The sequence below is a fragment of the Myotis daubentonii genome, chromosome 12, assembly GCF_963259705.1.
Source record: "Myotis daubentonii chromosome 12, mMyoDau2.1, whole genome shotgun sequence".
NCBI lineage: Eukaryota > Metazoa > Chordata > Mammalia > Chiroptera > Vespertilionidae > Myotis > Myotis daubentonii.
In genome coordinates this window covers 78677787-78702720 of record NC_081851.1, presented here as the reverse complement: position 1 = coordinate 78702720, position 24934 = coordinate 78677787, and the positions used below count along the sequence as shown (strand labels likewise).

Here is a 24934-nt window from a genome sequence, read left to right as displayed (position 1 = left end):
GTTCCCTTTCTCTCTCTCACTAACGTTAACTCAAAAGTAAAGTAAAAAGCTACTGTCTTCCCAAATGCATGTTTCAAGTTGAAACATGATGGATGAGCTCGGATGGCACTTGATCCCAGTAAGTCCGGCGCTATGGACCGTCAGGCAGCCTCAGGCTGACGGGATCTTCTCTACATGGCACACCGCTCTGTACATAAATCGAAGTGAGGGCAGAGTCTAAGGCCCATGCAGTAAACGTGTTTTTTAAGTATGAGGCCTTGAATGATAAAGACACACAGCGACTTCCTAGTCGTCTGTTTGCCTGCGTTGGTTTGGAGCCTGTAATGGGGGCGGGGGCCACCCCAGCTGAGCAGCAATGTGGGCGTCTGGAAGCTGCTCTGATAAGTACCGGTTGAGAGCAGGGCTCCGTGTACACGAGGCGCCCACAGTGCGGACCCAGGCGGGATGAGCCACGAAGACACGGGTGGCCTCGCCCTCTCGCTCGGCACGGCTTTCTGCAGCCTCGGGGGGTGTGGACTATTTTCAAAAATATTCTCCACGTGGAGGCTCAAGAGCCAGCAGAGGGAACGGAGCTCCGCCCCCGGAGGCCCCTTCCTCCCACCGTCACTACCCTCCCGGCTCGGCCAGGGGAGCGGGGACACGGGCACAGCGGCCGCTCAGTCACTCCACACGCACGGTCATTAGCAGCAGCTGCTGCCACACGCGGTGCTGTTAGTGCCGGGCCGAGCGAGGCGGTGCCACGCCACACACACGCATTACCCTGGGGGGGGAGGTGGGCGAGGCGAGCCCCTCCGCAGCGTCCTCCTTGATAACCTCCTGGCAACAAGAACAGAGCGTGTGAGGGGCAAACTGGGAGATGAACGAACGTGGCGTTAAAACCACCGAACACCGAGACCTGGAGGGGACCTGCCGTTCCCTTCAGTGACAACATTTCACGTTTACATAGAAGGCGAAGCCCTCCATCTTTTCCTCCCAATTTATAACAATATGCTCACGGGGACTTCCTTTTTTACATTATGTAAATTATTTAACAAACTTTATCATCAGGAACACCTAGTATGTTAGCCATAAACATACTGCTTTGGATTAGATTCAAAGGTAACTAGATTTGAATAATTTCCTTTTCCTACCTACTTTCTGCCATTAGCTTACTGCGTTCTTTCCACGTCCCCTGATTGTCATACAAAAGGGCTGACATATATACACACACCACACGTGCATGTCCTTTAAACAGACAGTAGAAATCAGCAGAAGTAAAGGCCGTGTGTTACGTTTGGTGACAAACGCTGCATTCTAAGCAGACACGCTGGCTGCCAGCATCTCAATTTACCCACGAGGCTGCCCGTCGGCCCCTTCCACAGAGTCAACAGAATGAAAACAAATGCATTTTATGTTAGTAATAGCTTACGTTTCCTCAACTATTCACAAAACAAGTTCATTCTCTTTCTACAGAAAGGAAATAACCCACCTCCAATGTTCTAGATGGTTCTCATTAGATTGACACTTTAGTTATTACCCTTTTATACTTACTAGGCCATTGCTCTGATCTCTGGACAAATTCGATTTTACTGTTGGACGTGAGATGAGATGTTGGGAACCGCCAGGGTAATACCGTGGCGTGTAAAGGTATGGGGCAAAGAATGGCTATGGAAAAAACACGTAACAAAAGAGTGGGATAAACAATCACGGAAATCAAAGGTAATGAGACTTATCAAATGAAACTAAACAATAACATACAGACTTTAATGCAAGTGACAAAACAAAAGAAAAAAGCCTTTCTCATATTCTACCCGATACCAAACCCCAAACTTGACATATCACTTAAATTGTTACACTGTTGATTTACTCAAAGCTTTTTTTTTAAGCAACTAAAGTTTTACACCTTATAATTTGACACATGAGTTTCTCTTCATATTAATAATTTTATGGGCTAATTACCAAGTGTCTGGTTCTAAATGATTTATAAGTATTAACACAATCTCTTATAAAAAAGCAGAATGGAATCTTAATAGAAAACTATTCTTTACCAAAAAAAAAAAAAAAAAAAAAGGTTAGCCTTAAATAAGACCAAAATAGTCTGGACGATGTGAGAACAGCCTCCGTGGCCCCCAGGAATACCTGCTAGCCCAAGTTCCTGGGGTTTCGCTAGCTCTACGTAAGCAGGCATATCTTCGATGGGGAAGCCACTGTTCAGGCGAGTTGTAGCTACAGCTTTTATTTGTAACAAGTTTCTTGTTAACAGGAGCTGTCAGATTCTATGGGCTAAAGGCAAAGATTAGAGTTCTCCAAGCTTCATACACTAAAATAACCGCTTTCACTCCTGCCATTTTAAGAAAATTATTCTTCTTTTACTTTCTGATTAAAAACCTCAAATAACTAGAAAAAAAAGTAACTAGACCTAAAACCATGAGAGAATTTTAAATGTTTTAAAAGTAATAGAATGTTATTAAAGTATTACATGATTGTTATTCACATGAAATCAGTGAACATGAGGTCTCAGCCTAGATGGTTTGGTAATTTTTAAAAAAATAGCTTCATGGTCTCAAAAGTTCAAGTGTCCTCCCCTGACCCACGGAGCCGTTTTAATCCCAGCTCGGCAGCTTTGGGGCCTGGGAAGTAACCCTGCTCCGCCGAAGCTGCGGCCGGCACCCCTCGTCCAGGCGAGCAGCGGCCCGCGTACGAGCACCGAGGGTGTGCGGCTAACGACTCACGTGGCCAACGCTTTCAACCAACGGGAAATGTAATTGGAATTCTGGCTCTAACCCCCTCCCTGGCTCACGTGGACTTCGTGTGCCATGCGCGTGGCTTCGGAAGACTAGCCCGTGTTCTTGAATTGGACTGAAGAGGGAGACCACAGAACTGAACTTGGCAGGGTCCGGACCCCGGGGCACTCGACTGTGCTTCCATCTCTCCAGCAAGACTCACGTGCTCCCACTGAGTCGCAGCCACACGTGCCGAGGCGACGTGGAACATTGGAAATGGCTGTGGCGCTGTTACGCGGCCAAGTCGTCTGAGCCCCACACGCAGTGTTTCCCATGAGCGTCTCCATGTAGAAGCTGCACCACATACTGAACACAGGGCTACTGAGCTCCTGCAGAAACTGGCGTTTACACTGTTCCAACGCCCACGTGAATGACACGCAAAATGCAAAAGTCCACGGGGCAGGCCCTGCAGCAGCCTCAGGGCTCCCCTTCGAGGCTGGGAAGCGAAGAGCCAGGAGCGCCCCAACGCTGACTCAACTGACACTGAGACCCATTAACGTGCAACCTTCTTGTAAGTTTAAAATATCGTATATGTTAAATTTAAACCTAACTTTCCCCAATTTTAAAGCTAAAGTACAGCTTCAAAATAATCACAGCACCCGCAGCAGAAGACGTCTGCTATTTCCCAGCCCCGTTCTGAGACGAGACTCGCCTCCTGCTCACCCTGTTGTAGAAGGGGTGCTGGGGCCCCGTCATCCCGCTGTAGTAGCTGCTGTGCGGCTGTGGGGACACCACCCCCCCTGCGAAGGGGCCGTTGAAGGAGGTGGACGAGGAGCAGACGGACGGGGCCTGGCTGTAGCCGGACGCGGGCCTGGGGGCAGCTTCGTGCAAGGGCAGCGGGGGGTACGCCAGGCCTCCGATGTTGATCTGCTCTCGGGCGGCGCGGACATCTGGAAGGCGAGGTGGTCCCGAAGGAAGGGAAAGTGGAACATTAGTCGTCAGAGCAGCTGGCACCTGCTCCTTCACTGGCCCAGTGGATAGAGCGTCGGCCGGCGGACCGAAGGGTCCCGGGTTCGTTTCCGGGCAAGAGCATGTACCTTGGTTGCAGGCTCTTCCCCAGCCCGGGACCCGGTCAGGGCTCGTACAAGAGGCAACCAATCCATGTGTCTCTCACATGATGTTTCTCTCTGCCCCCTCTCTCCCACTCTCCCCACAAACATCCTCAGGTGAGGGTTAAAAAAGGAAGGAAGCGTTCTGCCTGCGCGGGGGAGGCAGACACTCCGGAAGCTCAGCCCGAGAGAGGAGCCCCGCTCCCCGCACGCAGCTTCTTGCTCCACCCGACCTCTCTCGTGAGCCACCAGAACACATTGCCTCTGCCTCGCCCAGCTGCTGGCTGCACTGCCCTGGCACCCTTACGGCTCAGCGTGGGCACGGATGCCCTCACCTCGCCGAGGGGCTGGGCACAGGGCCAGCGGAGACCGGCTGGGAAGCGCACGGCGCACCCACCTTGAACAACACGGCCCTCTGCCCCAGAGCAGAACGGGGGGCCCGGGCTCTCGCCCCATCATTCCTGGAAACTCGGGCTGGGCCGCGAGGGCCCCGTCATACGAAGGCCGTGCATTTCCACAGAGGCTGTGTCTGCGCCTCTGTGCACAGTGGTGCCTCAGGACGACTTAAATCATCCCCACAACTTCCTGTCACTGCCCCCCGTGCCAGTCCCCAGGCTCAGGATGAAGGCTCCGTGCCCTCCGGGTGAGAGCCACTAGGGACAGGAGGGGGAGAGAGGACAGTCCAGTGACGGCAGCCACGGTGGGGCCCGACGTGGACGGGAATGGTTCCAAAGCAAGGAGGGGGCTGGGTGGGGAGCTAACCAACAGCCCTTTCTTCCCGCCGCCCCAGGACCCCACGCCGGGCCCTGTCCTCCCGCGGAGACGGGAATCAGCATTTCTGGGTTTCACGGCACAGGAGTCATGAACAGAGCTGCTAAAAACGGGAAACACTTGAGAGCTTCCCAGAAGGAAAACGAACGTTCCGCTGGCACCCACCGGCGATGATCTCCCGCAGCTTGGGGTCCAGGTTCACGGTGCAGGGCAGGAAGGTCTTCACGTCTCGAGCCACCAGCACAGGCGTCCGCGAAGCCAAGAACACTTCGAAGTTCCTGATGTCCCCGTCTATCTCCAGCAGCGGCTCCACGTCCTTAGTCGTCGGAATGCTCTTTGAGATTCTTCAAACGAGAACGAAATGAAAAAGATCATTAATGTCACCACGAGAAAGGCAAATTCTACATAAAAATAAATCGCACATTAGATCCTTTGCTGCCATCAAAATCTTTTTAAAGAAAAAAATAGGCGGCACAGTTAAAAGTAGTAAAGAAACGAGTGGGTGCGATGGGGCTGCCTTTGACAGACGCAGGGCGCCGTGGGCCAGGAAAACAGGCTGGAAGGAACGCGCAGCTCACGCGGATGGCACCTCCCGGGGACAGTGAAGGGGCAGCTAACCGGCCGCCTGGAGCCACAGGACCGGGAAAGCGAATCCGACTGGCTCTCAGGCCTGCGCCTGCACAGGGGACCATGGGTCTTGCCTTTGCAAAGAGAAGACATAAAGAACAATGTCTGAATAAATTACACAGACGAGAACGTCAGCACAGATTTTGTTTTAGGAAAGGCTTTGTTTTCTGTTGTAAAGGAAATATGTACTTACTACTGCACATATTTAAAACGCAGAGGAATAGAGGGACACAGAGGGACAAGCATCATCTCACCAATGGGCATAGTAAGTACTGACCCAGCATGTCACCTAGCATTTAAATAGCAAATTAATGCCTATTATGCAGAATTTTTACACAGTTGTTCATATAGGAAAACACTTTTGTATCAGGCAGTGGTCTTGCATGGAAAAAGCAATATTCATTAAAAAACAGCAAACACTTTTTGTCAAACTACATAGAAGCGCCATTTTCATAGGCCTCATGGTCTCCGCCATCCTTGCGAAGCGCACCATCACCTGTGGAAAGAACCAGAAACTCTAGGCGGGAGCGGGCTGCCCTCCGTCCTAACGCCGGTGGCCTGCGCATCCTCTGCAGCCCGCGCCACCCGCGGGGTCCCCCCGGGACCAGGGGCTCCTCTATGACCAGCCCTCCCAGCACAGACGCGCCCTTCACACCACACCTCACGGGGGACGCTGCCGTGGGAGCGCTGCAGCGTACCGCCCCCTCAGACGGCAGGTCCGTTAGTGCCGGGGAAGCCGGACAGGCGTGGTTTCTCGCCATCGTGCCTGCGGGCTGGCGCGAATGCCCGCTTTCTACTCCTGCCCGATACACATTTGTAGAGTCAATAAATACACAAGAAAATATGTTGCTCCCAGTGAGCTCTAGCCTTTTAAAATAATTTTCACTTCAATGGTCCTTTCTTAGATAGAAAAAACCTTGTACTTGGGAAAGCGTACGACGATCCATTTCGAGTTCATTTTTGTACGTGATTTGAATTTTTAAATTTCCTCTTCCTTTTCCTCAAAGGCTCTTAGGGTATTTCTTCTTCCCTGCGTGGGTATTTACGGTCGGAAATGCCCGAGCCCTGCCTGTGCAGCCCTCCCCTGAGCTGTGATCACGCCGAGGGTCCACACAGCGACCCCTCGCTAGCGACCCCACGAGGCCCCGTTATGCAGGAGAGAACGTGAGCCGGGGCGTGGCCGCTGCGGAGGAGGAAGCAGTGACGCTACACCCGCCGCGGGAGGAGCGCGGGCGCCCAGCAGCTCCCAGGCGAGCAGGCCAGAGAGGAAGCAGCGAGGCTTCTGGGCGTGGGGCAGAGCTGCCTCATCCTCTCTGCTGCCCGCGCCCGAGCCCGCGCCCCGAGCCCGCGCCCCGAGCCCACGAGCTGCTGTATCAAGGCCCGGGGCCACAGCCCGCACTGCGCACAGGACACACACCGCCCTCGCCTTCGGGCGTGTTTCTGATTCAGGCATGTCATGTGTTTGACGCATGTGTTCACACATGTCTGCCCAGGGTTAAATAAGCCAACATGAAAGCACTGTCTAAGCTGCCACAGCAACCACTGGTGGCGCTCACCGGCTCCGCGACAGCCAGAGGCATGTGGACTGCAGCCTGGGGAACAGTCAGTGACGTCACAGGAACCACGGCGGGGCCAGGGGGGCCCTAGACGCACGGAGGGGCCATTCTGTAAACTTATAACTGCCTAACCACCGCGCTGTGTGCCTGGAACCATATAAAACAGTACTGAGTGTCAACTGTAATTGGAAAATAAAAACACGCATGTGATAGAATAGCCTGTCACACACTAGAGGCGCAGGCGCTGAAGGGGACTAACACATGGACCCGTGTTACCAGGTGGCCTGGTTTTTACCGCCTTTTTTTTAAACAGACGTAGAGAAGGTTCTCCTCCATCCTCGTGTGCATATGTAAAGTCCTTCATCGTTTCCTTTAATCCAGACGGACACTTTTTCGTTCACAAAATTATACAAGCAAGTGCCCCGCCCCCTACGTGCCAGAGCTCAGACTGAGAACCAGTGAGAAACGCATGATGAGGGGCCAGGGACCGGCCGTGGGGATGCAGGCCCAGCACCCCAACCAAGAATTCACCAGAGCATCTCCACATCTTATTGGTGATTCGCCCGTGAAGCCAAACCCCCATTCATCTTTCCAGCGCCTGGATCGGACGAACTGAAAACACCGGCCACAGCAGAGCAGTTCACACCTGCCGCTCAGGGTCAGGTCTCCTGGGTGCCACGCCACCAGGCCCACGCGGGGCACAGATGGATGTCCCGCCCACGAGGATCGCAAGTCACACACACGCTCCAGCGTGATCCTCTCCAGAAGAGCTCCTTTTTCTCGCTAACTGAATTTATTAGGACATGTTATAACTCGCATCGATTAATTTATATTCATTCTGCTGTATTTGTTGGGATTCTGCAAAGGATTTGATTTGAAAAGGTCTCCAGTGGGGAGCCACAGCCTGAGGCGGCCCTCACCTCTGGCAAGTGCTCCGATGCGAACAATCGCCTCGCTGCAGGCTGCGGTGACAGGGAGACCAGCAGAGGCTGAGAGGCCAGCTTCAGAGCCCCTCCCTGAAAGCAGTGCTCGCAGCACAGCCAGGCTCGCACTATGCGTGAGAGACGCCCCAACGCAAGAGGCAAGACCCAGTTTCCATAGCGGCTGGGGAGGCGCTAGTAACACCACAGGTGCTGCCAAGCGGAAGGGTGTTCGTGGTGCTGTTGCCTTTAAGAAACTTCGGAGAGTTTGACGTTAGTCAGACAGAGAAAGCAAACGTTTGCAATGCAACGCTGAGTGACAGGGTAGAGAATGGGGCACGGACCACGCTGCCCGGGAACATCTCAGGCTAAAGCAAAACCCCCATTACCCAGGTTCCCTTAAAGACTTAATGCCGAGTAAGTACAGGACCCAACATCTACAATGTTTAGGGCTTAACAAGTTTAAATGTAAACACAAACTTGAAAGACCAATAAAAACTCCTTTTTCCATCTCCATCCCTTTCCCGAACGTTAACTGAAAAGGGTTTCAGAAGAAAGGGGCCCGATCGAGCTTTAAAGCATACAGGGTCAGGCGGCTGTCCACGTGCCTGCAGCCATGGTTCTCAGTGCTCGTCAGTGTCCTGGAAGCCGTCGGAAAAGGAACTCGAGAGTCTGAAATACTCATTAAACTCAGGGCTCCCTTGTCATTCTGCTGCCAAAGGGAGAGCAAATGCACGAGGCCGTGGCCTTGGCTGGTGGAACACTGCCGCCTTGTGGATTTCGTGGATATTGCTACCGGGCCACTCAGCGCGGCTTTACATCAGCACCTCACCTTGCCTCTCATCAGCTGGCATTTTTGTTTCTTTTGTTTACTCTCATATTGTGAACAATATAAACACACTTTTGCCTGAAATTCCGAGATCACAAGCCTCTGCTGAAAAACATCAGTTCAGGGGAAATCAGCCTCTACTTGATCTCTAAGGCACATTTCATGTTTTGGTGAATTTGAATCCTTCAATAATCAGATTTTTAAAATGTAAACATGTATAATAAATATTATAAGATATAAAATATTACAAATATTATGTTATAAAATATGTATTATAAGATAAACTAAATCTGCAAGGGTAATGACTTTTTACATATTAAAATATATAGTTGAGAGAAAACTGATTTTGCTACTTCTGCTTTCAAATAGCCTTAATTAATGTCCTTGCATTTCCATGCTGAAGTTAGAAACACACACTTTGGAACACTGAAAACCCTTCCCCTGTTCTACATTAGCGTTAGATACTAAAAATGGCGTCACGACAAGTTTAATGAGGACGTATTTTAAAAACCAATTTTACCCACAGAAAGGAAAGCAAGGGACTGAGAAGCCACCTAGGAGGGGATGGCAGGCACTCGGCACCCATAACGGCGCGAAGGCTGAAGCCGGCAGCTGCGCCAGCTGTTCCAGTGGAGCCGCCACAGCCGAGTGCTTCACGCTCTCCACCCAAAACCTCCTGCAGCTCCCGGACACACTCAGGATTTTGCAAAGACCAGGCCATCTTTATAAAAGATAAGGCATTGATAAAACATGGAGCTGGGAATAAAGTATCTGCACTATAAATACATTACAGGCAAGTGTGTTTTCGGAGTAAAGATGGAGCCAGTAATTACACACAGACAGCCATTTAATGGTGCTGAGTGAGCACCTACAGGGAAGTCTCACCGCCTTGAGGAGACAGAACGGCCTTAACGTTCTAAACTACACACAAAAACACCGACGGCACGCGGAACAGTGTTTGGAATAACTGTTTACAGTATCTCAAACCTAAATGAAAGGGGAAAATCGTCAGTACAAGGATATACTTTGTACTAAAAGGAAAGAACTTTTTCACAAATCTAAACAACTAGTCTCCACTGCTTCATGCTGTTCAAATTTATATTTTTTTTATATTTTATTGATTTTTTACAGAGAGGAAGGGAGAGGGATAGAGAGTTAGAAACACCGATGAGAGAGAAACATCGACCAGCTGCCTCCTGCACACTCCCTACTGGGGATGTGCCCGCAACCAAGGTGCATGCCCTTGACCAGAATCGAACCCGGGACCCTTCAGTCCCCAGGCCGACGCTCTATCCGCTGAGCCAAACCAGTCAGGGCTCAAATCCATACTTTAGGTCCACACGCAGAGAAACAAATGCGTGCATAATCGGGCCACATTCGGGGGCTGGGGGTCAACTAACAATCGCCCGGAACACGAAGGGAACAGGAGGTGGTGGGTGAGAGCTGAGAGGCGTGAGATGCCGAGAAGCGATAACGTTAAGCTTATGAGAACTCTGCTGAGTATCGGGCAGAAATATCATGATGTGATGTTCTGTTGTATAAATATCTTCAAGTACAGAAAGAGCACTACTTGAATAATTTAAAATACCCAACTCCTGGCTGGCGTTGCTCAGTGGTTGGAGCCCAGCCTGAGCACCAAAGGGTTGCAGGTTCGATTCCCAGCCCTGGTTGGTGTATGTGGGAGGCAACTGATTCTCTCTCTCTCTCTCTCTCTCTCTCTCTCTCTCTCTCTCTCTCTCCCTCCCTCCCTCCCTCCCTCTCCCTCTTTCCCTTCCACTCTCCCTGAAAAGTCAATGGAAAAAATATCTCCAGGTGAAGATTAACAAAAAAATAAATAAGTAAGTAAATAAATAAAGATACTGAATTTAATATAAAGGCATCTGTAATGCCTGTTCAACAAATAGCTATTTCAATGAAATGAAAGATGGCTGCCATTCTCAGGCTCTCAAAATGCATTTGATCGTTTTTAAAAATGAATATGCAGAATCAAATAAAGGTGGGCACTGTCCTTATCACAAAAGAATTCTGACCAGAGCATCCTGAGTAAGACTTCCTAAGCAGCGTCAAAACAAAACTTTAAACATTATCTTCACAGAAATTCTTAAAATTGATCTTTTCAAACCCTTTATCATTGCTTAAAATGCTTTCTAGAAAATATGAGAAATAAAGTTTTTTAACTAAAATATTTCAGTGGCTGTGTAAAACACTATAATAAAAAGTCGACAGAAGATCTTAATCTACAGTTTTAATTTTACTCCCTTTCTTCTTACTAAATATATGTTAACAAAAAAACACCCCTCAAATGATCGAGACAAAAGCTTTTAGCTCAACACATAATTGCAAGGAAATTACAATAATTGTACCAATTAAAATAATCTTGAATGAACAGTATGTCATCTTAATGTTCCAATGGTTTATAGAGGGATCTACTTAATTAGCTGAAATTGCTTTTCAGTGTTATATCAAATGTCATTTGTTAAAAGTTGAACAATTTAGAAAATAATTTAACAAAGCAATTTCACCAAACACTAAGAGCCAACATTTTCTTTTTCAGCAAATAAAGCAAGCAGCTGTGTCATCAAATTGCTATAAAAGTAAATGAGGCTTTTTATGGATTAAAAAAATTTTATTACTAGCGTTAAAAACACTATTTTCTGATTGTTTTTACCAAGTCAGAATTCTTTAATAAAATAAATGAATATCAATTATATACTGCTGCTTTTTGTCTGCTGTAAATAAAACTTTTTATTTAAAGGACAAACAATGGCATCAAAGAACTCAACTACAGTTAACTAGAAACAGTCATCGATATTATTCTAACATATTCCAACATGATTTTTCAATATGTTGATCAAATTCTCTTCCCATAGTTTTTCATTCAAATCATCTTAAATTTAGTTCTTTTGAGTCAAGTTCTTCATGAATTCTCCAAGATTCTCATTACACTGTATTTTCTCTTCCTTAGAACATCTACAAAGCATTTGTAAGTATTTGTAGGTGTATAAGACATACCGATTTCTTAAGAGAAAAAAGGGGGGTTACCTCAAAATCACCCTGAACCCAACCCATTCAGATGGCAGCCCCCGCAGGCTGAGGTCTGAAGGACATGAAGCAAGTGGCAGACAGAGTCTCCCCATCTCATTACACCTCCAGCATAAACATCCTACATTTACTTGAACAAAATCCCCTATAAACACTCACTCTACACTATTTTACTTGTATAATAAAAATACTCCCTCAAAACATTTCTTTGGCAAGTGTTCTACTTCACAGAATGAAAAAAGTACTATTCTCTTTAAACTATAGGTGATACATTGTCTTTTGTCCCTAAGCCACATTTTAATTAAAAATGTCATTTTTTTAAGATCTCCTTGAACATCAGGAAGTCATATAGCTTGAAGCGCTCAAATGAAAATCAGGGTGAACGCTTTCAGAGGGCAAGCAACCCTCTATCGGCAAAGAACAGCACTTTCAGCCGGAAAGCTTTCCACCCCCAAAGAACCGGTAGCCCGATCCTGACAACACTTCCTGATTGGCTGGCTGAACCCCACGTGGCTGCTCCTCCAGTCCTTTCTAACGTGAACTGTGTGCTTTACCTCCCGTCAGAACACAGACTCCTGGACGCTCAGAGTGTGAGAACAAAGGACGTGTGTGTAGGTGACCCTCTAATGGTCTAGGAGAGGGTCTCTCTATAGTCCACTCCCAGGGCGTCAGGTGCTGTCTACATCTGTCCCTCACCCCACGCACCCACCTCCTGGCCCCGCAACACACAGAGGCAAAAAGGACAACCACCTAAGCTCAGTTAAAACTCACCCTACACCCACATCAAGTGAAGAAAGCGACTGAACATAAGCGAACATAAGTTCCTTTATTATTTAATGCAAAGAATCTGCTCCAGTCAGCATTCAGTTTCTAAAACCCTTCAGATCCAAAGCTGAGAAATACTTGTACCAATGATGTGGAAAATGCGGCCTCCTTAATAGTCCACGAAGACACGTAGAATAAAAAGTAAACTGGAAACAAATAACAATGTCTTAGGCACTGCGTTCCGTAGGTACAAATACATAAAGCCACGAGGGCTGTTAATTACACATTTTATCACCTTAGGTTGCACTGGAAAAGGAAGCTGTGAATGTCACACGATGGGAATTACACTTGTGCTAACACAGCTCCCAAAGTAAATGAATTAGTGAGAATCTTCCACTGAATTTGGAAGCGTCCATTTATATGCATTAACTTTTTCCTGAAAAGTCAATTCGATGAAAAACCAAGTTAAACATAAAAGAGATTCAGTACCTTTCATAGATGGTTTTCAGCGTCATCTGATCTGGAATCCCTTCCGTCTCCTCCAGGTACAGGATGAGCCAGGACGTGCGGTACGGCCACTGCTCTGTGAGGTTGATCCAGCTGGCAAGGCGGTCCCAGTTAAAACTAATCTGATTGGCTCTCAGCAGCCGCCCTTTAAGGAGCGCAAGAACATTTGTGAATTAATAGACATGTGATGTTATGCTAAGCAAAACATTGAGCATACTCACAAATCATTTAATGTCCTCAAATCTTTAAAATTTGCCATTTAATTTACACAACATATTCAAACTAACTAAATGTGAATCTCTCTATATAAAAGCCTAAGCAACTGTCTGACAGTCTGACTGGTCGCTATGATGCACACTGACCACCAGGAGGCAGACGCTCAATGCAGGAGCTGCCGAGCTGCGGTGACTTGGCAGCTGCAGTGAGTTGGCAGCTGCGGTTCTCAGGTGACGCACCCGGAACCAGAGAGGAGGGAGCCCAATTCCAGGGTGTCACCCGAGAACTGCCCTCTTGCAATCTGGGACCCCTCAGGGGATGTCGGAGAGCTGGTTTCGGCCCGATCCCCGCAGGCCAGGCCAAGGGCCTCTGGTGTGTGTCTATACAGAAATATATATATTGTAGAAGCTGTATATATATACATACGTATACATAAATATGGCTTCTACAATCCAGAGAGCTCTACTGGAAAGCTCCTAGAATGACACCCAACTCTGCTGAATTCTAAGGTGGTTTCTGTGTGATTTCCCACGGCTGCTGCCCTGACCACACCCAGCAGCAGGTCTTTCAGAACCGTGTCAGAGAGGACAGTCTGGGCACTGCCTCCACCACAAGCAGAGCAGCTGCTGCTCCTGCGACGGCCCATCCTCCAAGCAGTGCAAGAGCCCGCTGCTGGCCTTGAGCAAACCAGCCGTGCCGGCCCACTCTCGCTCTCCTGTGGGTGAGTGTGCGAGCCCCTTTCATTTCTAGGGCTGAGGTGCCTCTGGGAATGACCAACCAGGGTTATGATGTGTCCCCAGGACTCGCTCTTTTCCCTAACCCTGTCTACCCGGCTTCTCTGGGAACCCCGCTCACATTCGGCACGGGGAGAGCTTACAGGTGGGCAGCTGCAATCCTCAATCTTTTAGAACTCATGCCTTGTTTCGCTGCCTCATCATTTTATCCCTGATTTTGTTGGGATTCTGAACCACAGATATTTTTGCTTTTTAATTTTGAACATTATCCGTTTAACTTGATCGCTATCAGTTTATATCCAGTTGTTCTGGCTCAGATGAATTCTCCCTCCCCTACAACTACTATACAGACCCCCACCCAGCTCTTCCTCTCACCCCTCGGCCTGTCTGCCCGGCCACGCGACACTGCAGCACCGTGGCTGGGCCCCTCTTCCTTGGAAAGGGGTTCTGGTCGCTGGACCAGGGGCAGGGCCTTTGCCTTCCACTCAATTCCACCTGAGAGGAAATCAGAGGCCTCTTTAACTTGTCACATTTTGAAATAACCGTGCACACTGACGGCTGATTTTTGTTGTCAAAACTCACTTTGGTTTTACTAAACACCCTTAAAGCAAGTATCACGCCTTCACAACGCAAACACCCAGGCACAGGCCGCCCCCCTGCTCCCGAAAGTGAGCTGCCCCGGCACGTGCAGCCGGCCGGCCGTGAGACAGGAGGAGGCGGTACCTGTCACGGACACGATATTGAGGAGCCTCCGCATGGTCTGCGGGCTGATGTCGCTGAACCAGTCCTCCGTCACCAGCAGCTTCGTCAGGTCGAAGGACATCTGCCGCGTGACGGTCCGCTGCATCTGCCGCCGGCGGTACGTGTCCTGAGGGGCAGGCGCGAGTGTCACTGCACCGCACGCAGGGCGGCTCTGCGACAGTCACAAGCCTCGCCCTGCAGGCCAAGGGCGGAATCGCACCCGCCAAAAGCCACCTGCCTCCGAGGCAGGGCTCAGGCCTTGGGAAACAGGGCCGCAGGCGTCCCAGGCCCTGGCGCGCAGAGGGAATGAGCTTCCTAGCTGTGCGGCCGAGCGATCGGTGCCTGGGAGATCGCACGCCAGCAGAACTCCACCAGCAGAACTCCGCACGGAGAGTTCAGCTGCTCACAGGAGCCCTGAGGTGACGCAGCCTACCTCCTTGCGGGGCTTTAAGGTTCAGCATGTCCCAGGGCAGATACTCGGCACGGGAGGTCACACCCTGCTCCTGACTTAGCGTCAGCGGCCACGCACCACATTAATTTGCATCCGTATTTGCACAGGGTAGAGGCATAAAATCAGAATGTCAAAATGTCACTGAAGACATTTTTAAATGCCAAAGATCCAAATTTAATGTAACAATCTTAAAACGAAACAAAAAACCACATAAAACAGTGCCAGTCAGCGCCAGCCCACCTGGCCGTCCCCAGCGCTCTGCGGCCACGGCGGCCTGCACCGGGCCACTTCCTGGCCTGGTGCGCTCCCTGCTCCGCCGGAGAGAGGTCTGGGAGTGGGCAGAGGGTCAGGAGACCCACGGTGGGCACAGCACCCGGGGGAGGAGGAAGGCCTCCCTCCCCTCACAGCTGTGGCGGCCACGGGCACTGGGCGACACCTTCGGGCTCACTGGGTCTGGGTCTGGAGCGGCGTGTGGCCTGAGGACCGGCTGGGAGGGACAGGGGCTCCTGCGTGAGTCACTGTGGCTGTAGGGTCAGACATGCCCGCAAAGCCACTGACGCGGGAAGGAGCCAGTGAGAAAATGCATTGGCCGAGCTTGGTGCACTGTTTACAAAAGATGGTTTAGTGCCATCAGCTCAGCTTTTTTTGAGTGACAGCAACACAAACATGGGGCTCAAAAGAGACGGCGTCTTACCCGTCTATTGAGGGCTGTCTTGCTGCCAAACTTTGTCATATCTCCAAGGCTGATCTGTGAGACTCTTCTGTCGGCGTCGTCCTGTGTCCCTTAGAGAATTTACCGAGAGCACCGTTAGCACAGCCTTCTGCTGCGGGACAGCTCAAGGGAAGAAGCCCACCTGCAGCCGTCAAGGTGAAGGTGAGCCACACGCACAGGCCTGCACCCACGCGCCCACCACCCTGCCAGGTGAAGGCGAGCCACACGCACAGGCCTGCGCCCACCCGCCCACGCCCTGCCAGGTGAAGGCGAGCCACACACACAGGCCTGCGCCCACCCGCCCACCGCCCTGCCAGGTGAAGGCGACCACACACACAGGCCTGAGCCCACCCGCCCACCACCCTGCCAGGTGAAGGCGAGCCACACGCACAGGACTGCGCCCACGCGCCCACCGCCCTGCCAGGTGAAGGCGAGCCACATGCACAGGACTGCGCCCACGCGCCCACCGCCCTGCCAGGTGAAGGCGAGCCACACACACAGGGTTGTGTCCACGCCCAGGGGCTGGCCGGCACCTGTGGCGTCCGGGCAGGGGATGTCCCCGTTGGTGGTGGAGGCCACCAGGTACTTCTTGGCACCGCTCAGCCCGCGGCTGTTGAGGAAGACGGGCAGGTGCACGATGTTGCGCATGTAGTCGTGGCCGTTGATGTTGGAGTCGCGCAGCACGCTGTTGAGGTTCTGGTTGATGGCCTTGATGATGATGTGTGGGTCGCTCGCGAAGATGGCGATGAACGGCCCTTTGGAGAACAGCACTCGGACCTGCGGGCGGGACGTGCGTTCGCGGTGCAGCTTTCAACTGCCCAGCGTCTCAGAAACTCCCTCCCAGGCCCGTGCAGCCTTTGGTGACTGGGTATTTTTTAAAACTGTTTTTCATCCAATATTATTCTATCTGAACACGGCTGCCACTGAAGCCTCCATCTGGTTCTGCACCATCTGACACTGCACCAGGTGACGGTGAGGGCCTCGGGAGAAAACAAGTCCTCCCGTCCCATCTGGGACGCCTGCGGTCGACAGGAGAGGGGAGGCCAGCCCGTGGGAGAGGCCCTCGGGAACATGCGAGAGGCACGGCACACGGGTCTCTGCCGTCACACGCTGCTGCTCAGCACACACCTCACGGAGAGGCACGCGTGTGCGGCTTTAACAAAACACGGCGACCCGTGTGCCCTGCCGCTCTCAGCCTCACCAGACCGTCCGCAGACACTGGGCCACGCGGGACCGCGCGCCTCCCCTCTTCCTCTCACTCCGCCAGCACGTGCACGCTCTCTACACCTGTCCACGAACGCTCACTCTCGCTACGTTTCCACATAAAGAGGGCTACTTCTACGAAAGAAAAGTGCAATTCCAATGCCCCGCGAGCTGTGCCGCAGCCGCCCTCCAGCGTGACAAGCCCCGGGGCGGCGGGCACACCGTGTCCAGCATCTGCAGCACTTTGTCCTGCTCGCAGGCGTCCAGCCCGTCGATGATGACCACCAGCCGCGTCTGGTTCTGCGTGAAGCTGTCGATGGTCTTGGCCATCCTGGCCATCAGCTCCACCTCGCACTTGAGAACCTGCGCGTGCGAGAGAGAGAGAGAGAGAGAGAGAGAGAGAGAGAGACGCACTGAGGGCGGCACATTCTGAGCCTCACAGAAGCCACCGACGCGGACACTCCCGGCCGTCCTGCCCCCACGGTCCCGCCCGACCCCAAGGGGGGCTCCACGAGGGACAGCGGCTTCACACCGACAGCAGTCCCCCCACAGGGAGGGACGCCCGTCACGGCCTTCGAAAAAGTTACTCAACTGGGCTGAGTGACAATCCCAGATCCCCTTCTCTGAAGGTCACCAGGCTGAGACCTGAATGGAAATTAAGTGACCCAACCCTGCAGCTCCTGACAGGACGTGGCCGTCAGTTCAAGGACGTGTCCTCAGTCCCTCTGCTCTGCCAGGCCCAGGCGCGGAGGGCCCACGCCACTAGGCAGGAGTCACACCGTGAAGGACCCCTTTCGCTAGCTCCTTTGCGTCTCTTATAAAAGTCTATTTTATAAAAAGATGCTCTTGTTCTAACTTTTCCCACTCAATGTGCATTTCCACAGGAGAAACCTGGGCTGAAACTGAAGCGACCGCGGCGCTGCGCCCTGAGAGAGAGCACGCGCCCCAGAGCCCCGCGGCAGGGCCCCGGGCGCCCCGTCCTCCAGCCCCGAGCGAGCGAGCGAGCGCGCACCTTCATGAAGCCTTCGCTCTTCAGCTTGTGCAGCCTGGAGGCCGCGCTGTGCAGGCGCTTCCGCTGGGAGTTGAGGAGCGAGTCGAGCACCTGCCACCAGGTGCGGCAGTTGAGCACCAGGGCCAGCCCCACCACCGCCGCGATGGCGATGAGGACGGCGTTCACGGTCAGGTGCTTCGCGTCCACCCGGAAGACGGCCAGGAGCGTGACGCCCGCAACCACGCAGCCCAGCACGAACAGGAAGATGACGAAGGACGGGAGGCAGCACGTCTTCTTCCACTTCCTCTTCCCTGCAGGACGACGGTCGCACTGACACTCGGCCAGAGGCAGAGCATCCCCCGCAGCACGGGAGGCCGAGGCCGACCCGATGTCCCCTCGTCGCATCGCGTGCTGGACACACACACACACACACACACAGCACACACACACACACACACAGCACACACACAGCACACACACATACACAGCACGCACACACACACAGCACACACACACAAACACACACACAAACACACACAGCACACACACATACACAGCACGCACGCATACACAGCACGCACACACACACATACTCACACACACACACACACACACAGCACCAGCAGGGAGCAGGCCCTACCCTGCGAGTCCTCCGTCTTGAACACTCGGAAGAGCCTGGTGGCCAAGAAGCCAAACTCGCGCTCGCAGGCGTCCGAGAGGGTGGCGATCATCTCGGCCATGGACGTCTCCCCGCCGACGCTGGACAGGCGGTTGTAATCCGTGAACAGGAACCTGCGGGAGGAAACGGCCTCAGCTCTCCCAGAAGCCCCTGCGCATCGCCTGGGTCAGGCCCTGTCTATGTCTCTTTCAGAAGATTGTTTTTAAAGTGAAGGAGGGAAAAGAACTCGAAGTCAGGCATCTTCTGCTTCGAACGTCCTACGCACGTCTCTGCGGAAAGACCATGATCAAGCCGCACGCAGCCAAGGGACAGAGCAGCTCCGACTGAAGGCGGAGGGGAGAGGCCGTGAGGGCCCAGCGGGCCGCCCGCGGCAGGTCTCACGAGGCGACGAGAAGGCGGCACCGCATGAGGGTGCAGAGCGGCACTTCGGGAAGGTTCCTAAGCACCAACTGGGCGATTAGAACCAGAGGACACGACCTAGTCACTGAGCATTTAATGCCATTTAAAAACTCAGGCTCTAGCCCTAGCTGGTTTGGCTCAGTGGATAGAGCATTGGTCTGTGGACTGAAGGGCCCCAGGTTCGATTCCAGTCAAGGGCACATGCCTGGGTTGCGGGCTCGATTCCCAGTGGGGGGCGTGCAGGAGGCAGCCAATCAATGATTCTCTCTCATCATTGATGTTTCTATCTCCCCTCTCCCTTTCTCTCTGAAATCAATAAAAATATATATTAAAAAAATGAAAATAAATAAAAACTCAGGCTCTAGACCAGGGGTTCTCAACCTGTGGGTCGCGACCCCTTTGGCGGTCAAACGACCCTTTCACAGGGGTCGCCTAAGACCATCCTGCATATCAGATATTTACATGACGATTCATAACAGTAGCAACATTTACAGTTATGAAATAGCAACGAACATAATTTTATGGTTGGGTCACAACATGAGGAGCTGTATTTAAAGGGCCAGAAGGTTGAGAACCACTGCTCTAGACTATTTCATTTATAGCTTAAACCTCGACCAGAGACTTAAAAATAAGTCATAGAATATTCTATTTGAGTTGCTCTTTGAAGTAACGGAATTGCTTACATTTGAATGCCCTGGGTGAACAGTATGTCCGCACGGTTCCCCTCCCTCCCTCCCTGCGTGAGCTCTCCCCCGTCAGCTTTCACGCCGTCTGCGGCCCCACTGCCCGCACTGCACTCTGCTCTCCACTGAGGCTGTGTGAAGTGACCTCTCTTTTTAAAGTGATACCATCTTGTTAGTTTAAAATGTGTCCTTTCCTGTAAAAATATTTCCCCCAATTACTTTATTCTACTCTGTAAGTTCTCTTTTCAACTTTTTATGTTTAAATCCTTTTCTTAACACTGACTCTTTCCTGCAGGCTTATGTCTTCCTTCTCATGTGACAGCTGCCACAGTTTGTGCGGTGTGGCCTCTGCTTTCACTGACAATTGTACGTTTTACCTTAGTCACTGCGACTTCTTCCTTTCAGTGCATGTGGAATTCTCGTGCTATTTCCACTGACTTCCTCCTGCTTCAGCTGTTTCCACTGCTTCCCCCGCAGCCCCGCCCCGTGCCTGTGCCCCCTCGCACCTGTGCCCCCTCACGCCTGTCCTCACCCTCCTGCATGTCTCCCCAGACGTTTCCCACGTGGCATTACTGATAACGCCAGGCAGGCAGGCAGCACGTGCCCACAGGTGCGGACGGGCAGCGGAGCACAGCGAGCTGCCCAGTCACAGCCAGCACAGGAGGTGCCAGGACCCAGCCCAGGGCCACGCCCTGTCCACAAGTGTCACACGGACGGCAGCCGGTGTCACAGGGGAGGGGGCCGGCACACAGATAAAATCTGCAAATCCAAGTGAAACGGATTCTTCACGGGCAGGTTCTCTGACCTCTGATGTGCGGGAGGAGATGGACACGGAGTGCTTCCCTGTGCCCTTGACCAGGCGGCTGTTGGTTTTACTTCTCCTGTAAAAGCTTCAGAAGCGGGCACTGACAATGGCGCATTACAAACTGGATTGGGCCTCGCCGTGTTAAGTCACCGTCGCAGGGACCGACTCACCTCACGGGCAAAGCCTTCGTGGTCTGCTCGGGCAGCTCGGGCGGGTTCACAAACATCAGCTTGAGGAGCAGCTGCAAGTACCCGATGTGCCTGGCCAGCCTGGTGCTCAGCACCCAGGCCCAGTTCCAGCTCTCTCCTTCCCTCCGGCCACCAAAGTAAATGACGGCTGAAACACAGAGTTAAATAATGGCCGCACCCCCAGGGTCAGGCAGCCCCTCCTCCCAGCAGCCAGACAGCAAGGACGGCGGCAGGCCCACGCAGCTCTTCCTGGTCCTGCCACTTTCTGCCACCCCTCCCCCACCCCCACCCCCCGGCTCCTCCATGCACGAGCCTCCGCCACACACAGGAGGCATGAGCAGGGAACGTTAACAGCTGAAACATGACGTAAGCAAGACGATGCCTTCCACAGAAGCATGGCTCGCTCAGATCCCAGAGCAAATAATGTGGGGTTTGTCACTGTTTCCTTTCTTACAACTGCAGACACCCCAAGGACATGGGTTTTATATTTTTTCTTTGCTTTTATATAAAAATTACAACCATGATCAAAACGCTCAAGAACATGCCAGCGATACTAGGAAAACTTATTTTCAAAACAAGATTTAAATACAAAGCACTAACAAAGATACACGTGGGTGAGTGCAGAACTAGGGTTCTGCTTCACTACTGACAAGCAGACTCTCGTTTTCAAAGCTGCTCCTGCCAGGCTGTGGGCATGGGCCTCTAGGCCAGCGGTTCTCAACCTGTGGGTCACGACCCCTTTGGGGGTCGAATGACCCTTTCACAGGGGTCGCCTCAGACCATCCTGCATATCAGAGATTTACATGACGATTCATCACAGTAGCAACATGACAGTGATGAAGTAGCAACGGAAATAATTTTATGGTTGGGTCACCACATGAGGAACTGTATTTAAAGGGCCAGAAGGTTGAGAACCACTGGGCTAGGCCAATTTACAAAGCAGCAAAAAGACCCATTTTCTAAGTGATTTATGAAATTCACTTAAAGGTCTTGGGAGAGAGGTGCAGGCGATGTTTTAGGAACAAGAGTCTTGACGTCTCCACGTCTCTGCGAACAGCAGCAGCGAGGACTTACTGAAGAATATGTACAGGAGCGCCAGGCAGCTCAGCGACACGGCCACTCCGAGGGTCAGGTCGACCGTGAAGGCGACCAGCAGGCCCAGGCCCCCGCAGAGCAGCAGCGTCAGGAACACGACCAGCCAGGAGAACTGGAAGAGGGGCTCGGTCTGCTGCCCCGCGAAGGTCTTCATTTCATCTGGGGAGGGAGCAGAGAGCGTATTCCTGCTTCAAGAACCAACTCCTAACTTCACATCCATATATACAAAAACCTGAGCGACCAGTGAGGCAGAACAACTGGTCACTATGACGCGCACTGACCACCAGGGGGCAGATGCTCAGTGCAAGAGCTGCCCCCGGCCCACAGGCCCCAATTGCCAATGGAGCCTGCAGGCCAACCCTCTGGTCCCTCCCTCTGCCAGGCCCCCGGGGATGGGGCACCGCGGGTGGGTGGCAGCAGATGCAGCCCCTTTCCCAGGGGGGCCGATGGCCAGCTCCCTCCTCAGGGCCGGCAGCCAACTTCCCAGTCCCTCCCCCTAATCAGCCCATCCCCTACCACCGGCCAGCAGGCTCCAATCGCCCAGCCGGGGCTAGGCCTCAGGCTGGGACAGGGAACCGGCAGTGGGTGGCGGTGGACATGGGCGGAGGAGGGGGGGAGGCAGGGAACCTGATCGGCCCTGATCGCCGGCCAGGCCTAGGGACCCCACCCATGCATGAATTTTGTGCACCGGGCCTCTAGTTGAATATAAACATTATGGGGCACTTACTAAGGCCCTCGATAAAATGCTGCTACTTAGCCACTTAACCAATGTTTTCTTTGGATCAACATAAAGTCCCACTCCCAGGCTCCAGCCGGCACCCCGCTTCCTGTGGAGGTACACCAATCCCTGTCAGGCACTTCCTCCGTCAAGGTGGTGTTGATGGTTGTTTTTTGTGGTTTGTATTATACAAGCAACAAGGTGTTGCCATAGGTGAACAGAAAACCACTCATACTTTGCTACGTGTCTTCACTAGTGACGCCTCCATTCGCTCCTCTCTGAAACTGCTCCTCACCTCTCCTTCCAATCACATCTGAGAAGCGCAGTTCTCAAAGGTGTGTTGAGCCCAAATGAGCTTAAATAACTCATTCTTTCTACCAAACTCCACATGTATCCCCAAGTAAAACTCGGTTTTTCTTTTCTTCGCAAAAACTAAAACCACTAGCAAAACCCTCGCTGTGTACGGACCCTCCAGCTTCTTGAGGAGGAAGGACTTGCCACTGCCCCACTGCGCGTACAGCCCCACGCAGATGGGCGGCTGCATGGTCGGCTCGCTGAGGATGTCCGCCAGGGCGCTGCTGTACAGGTCGTAGCCCAGCATGTCGCCGTCCGTTTCCGTGGGAGACAAGTGTCCTGTAATGATAAACACACCAGGGCCTTATGTGAGAGAGACACTAGATCAGGGGTGGGCAAACTTTTTGACTCGAGGGCCACAATGGGCTCTTAAACTGGACCGGAGGCCGGAACAAAAGCATGCATGGAGTGTTTGTGTGAACTAGTATAAATTCAAAGTAAACATCATTACATAAAAGGCTACGGTCTTTTTTTTTTAGTTTTATTCATTTCAAACGGGCCGGATCCGGCCCGCGGGCCGTAGTTTGCCCACGGCTGCACTAGAAGGAAACATCCATTCGTATCTATTGTTTATTGAATTAGAAAAAACTTAAATGTGTAAAACAGGTTCTGATCCTCTTTTTTTTTTTTTAATATATTTTATTGATTTTTTACAGAGAGGAAGGGAAAGAGATAGAGAGCTAGAAACATCGATGAGAGAGGAACATCGATCAGCTGCCTCCTGCACATCTCCTACTGGGGATGTGCCCACAACCCAGGTACATGCCCTTGACCAGAATCGAACCTGGGACCCTTCAGTCCGCAAGCCGATGCTCTATCCACTGAGCCAAACCGGTTTCGGCAGGTTCTGATCCTCTTAAGTTAGTACCACATTTCATAGACCTCAAGACACCTACTGAGTGTAGGACGCACCATGACCATGTACAACCGAGAGAGAAAAATGCTGCCAATTGCGGCATGATGCTTTCTACCCGCCAATGGAGGCGCGTTCTGATCTGCGATGCTGAATGCGGAGCAGGGTGCATTCGGACACAATGTGATGTGTGACAGTACACACAGAAAGCGACACAGCACTACCGAAGACCACACCGACTCAGAGAAAAGAGACACTCGATGGTTCCAGGCAGAAAGGCTCAATGACTCACAGACATCAATTCTCCCCAAATCAATCTATCACTTTAAGGCAATTCCAATCAAAATCCATGAGATTTTAAAAACTGAAAAGCAAAGACATGTGAAAGTAGCTAAGAAACAATTTAAAGACACCAAAAGCAGGTGTCCATAAAGCTACAGCTAAAACACATGGAACTCACCCAGGAACTAACAAACACTTCAAATCAGCGGGAAAGAATGATTTGGTGATTTGGTGAGTGGTGGTAAGAAGTTAGACATCCATTTTAAAAAACAGAATTATAGCTCCATATACCTCATACCTTGTATAACGAAAATAAATTTCTAAAACATAAATAAATGTAAAAAGTAAAACTATAAAAATACTAGAGGAGTCTGGTGGGCGTGGCTCAGTGGTTGAGCATCAACCTATGAACCAGGAGGTCATGGTTTGATTCCTGGTCAGGGCACATGCCCGGGTTGCGGGCTCGATCCCTGGCCCTGGTCAGGGCACGTGCAGGAGGCAACCAATGGGTGTGTCTCTCTCACATCGATGTTTCTCTCTCTCTGTCTCCCTCCCTTCCACTCTCTCTAAAAATCAATAAAATAGCCTCAAGTGAGGACTAACAACAACAACAAAGAAAATATAAACACAAATGCTCGAGTATTTAAATGAGGCAAAACTGGTATGTGTTTAGGTAAAGTGTCACTGAGAAGGTGGCGGCTGGCCCGGGCCTTGGAGAGAGAATTTTAACAAACAGAGGCAGCCGCGGGGATGGCGCAGGCAGACCTGGGTGGGCACACCACCAGCCGAGGCAGGGAAGCGTGGGTGCTCGCGCCACCCTCGGAAAACTGTGCGTTTTGATTAGCAGCACGAGGTACGCCTGGGGGAACGGTGGCGGAGATTTTTAGAAAAGGAGGCGAGATGTTCCGGCCTCACATGCTGACTGATCAGCCTGAACGCGCGGCATTAGAAAGCTGCCCCGCAGTGCAGAAGAGCTGCGCCAGGAGGAGCACCTGTCCCCAG

The 24934-nt window shown here is 51.8% G+C and overlaps 1 protein-coding gene across 11 annotated transcripts in view; it reads right to left on the bottom strand.

The window, feature by feature from the left end:
- Window positions 1–24934, bottom strand: part of KIDINS220 (kinase D interacting substrate 220) — a 61689-nt gene that overhangs the window by 18958 nt on the left and 17797 nt on the right. For 5 of the 11 annotated variants that reach the window (XM_059660596.1, XM_059660598.1, XM_059660599.1 and 2 more), the window contains exons 13-25: window positions 22912–23076; window positions 21705–21884; window positions 20613–20778; window positions 18517–18668; window positions 17898–18187; window positions 17108–17248; window positions 16216–16459; window positions 15665–15753; window positions 14502–14646; window positions 12811–12973; window positions 4748–4926; window positions 3426–3652; window positions 1531–1644 (exon numbers count right to left, since the gene is read on the bottom strand). In XM_059660596.1, the coding sequence (XP_059516579.1) occupies window positions 1531–1644; window positions 3426–3652; window positions 4748–4926; window positions 12811–12973; window positions 14502–14646; window positions 15665–15753; window positions 16216–16459; window positions 17108–17248; window positions 17898–18187; window positions 18517–18668; window positions 20613–20778; window positions 21705–21884; window positions 22912–23076 (2255 nt within the window). Of the gene's footprint in view, window positions 1–759; window positions 817–1530; window positions 1645–3425; window positions 3653–4747; window positions 4927–12810; window positions 12974–14501; window positions 14647–15664; window positions 15754–16215; window positions 16460–17107; window positions 17249–17897; window positions 18188–18516; window positions 18669–20612; window positions 20779–21704; window positions 21885–22911; window positions 23077–24934 lie in introns of all 11 variants that reach the window. The other 6 variants (XR_009448046.1, XM_059660593.1, XM_059660595.1 and 3 more) reach the window with 2 other exon arrangements.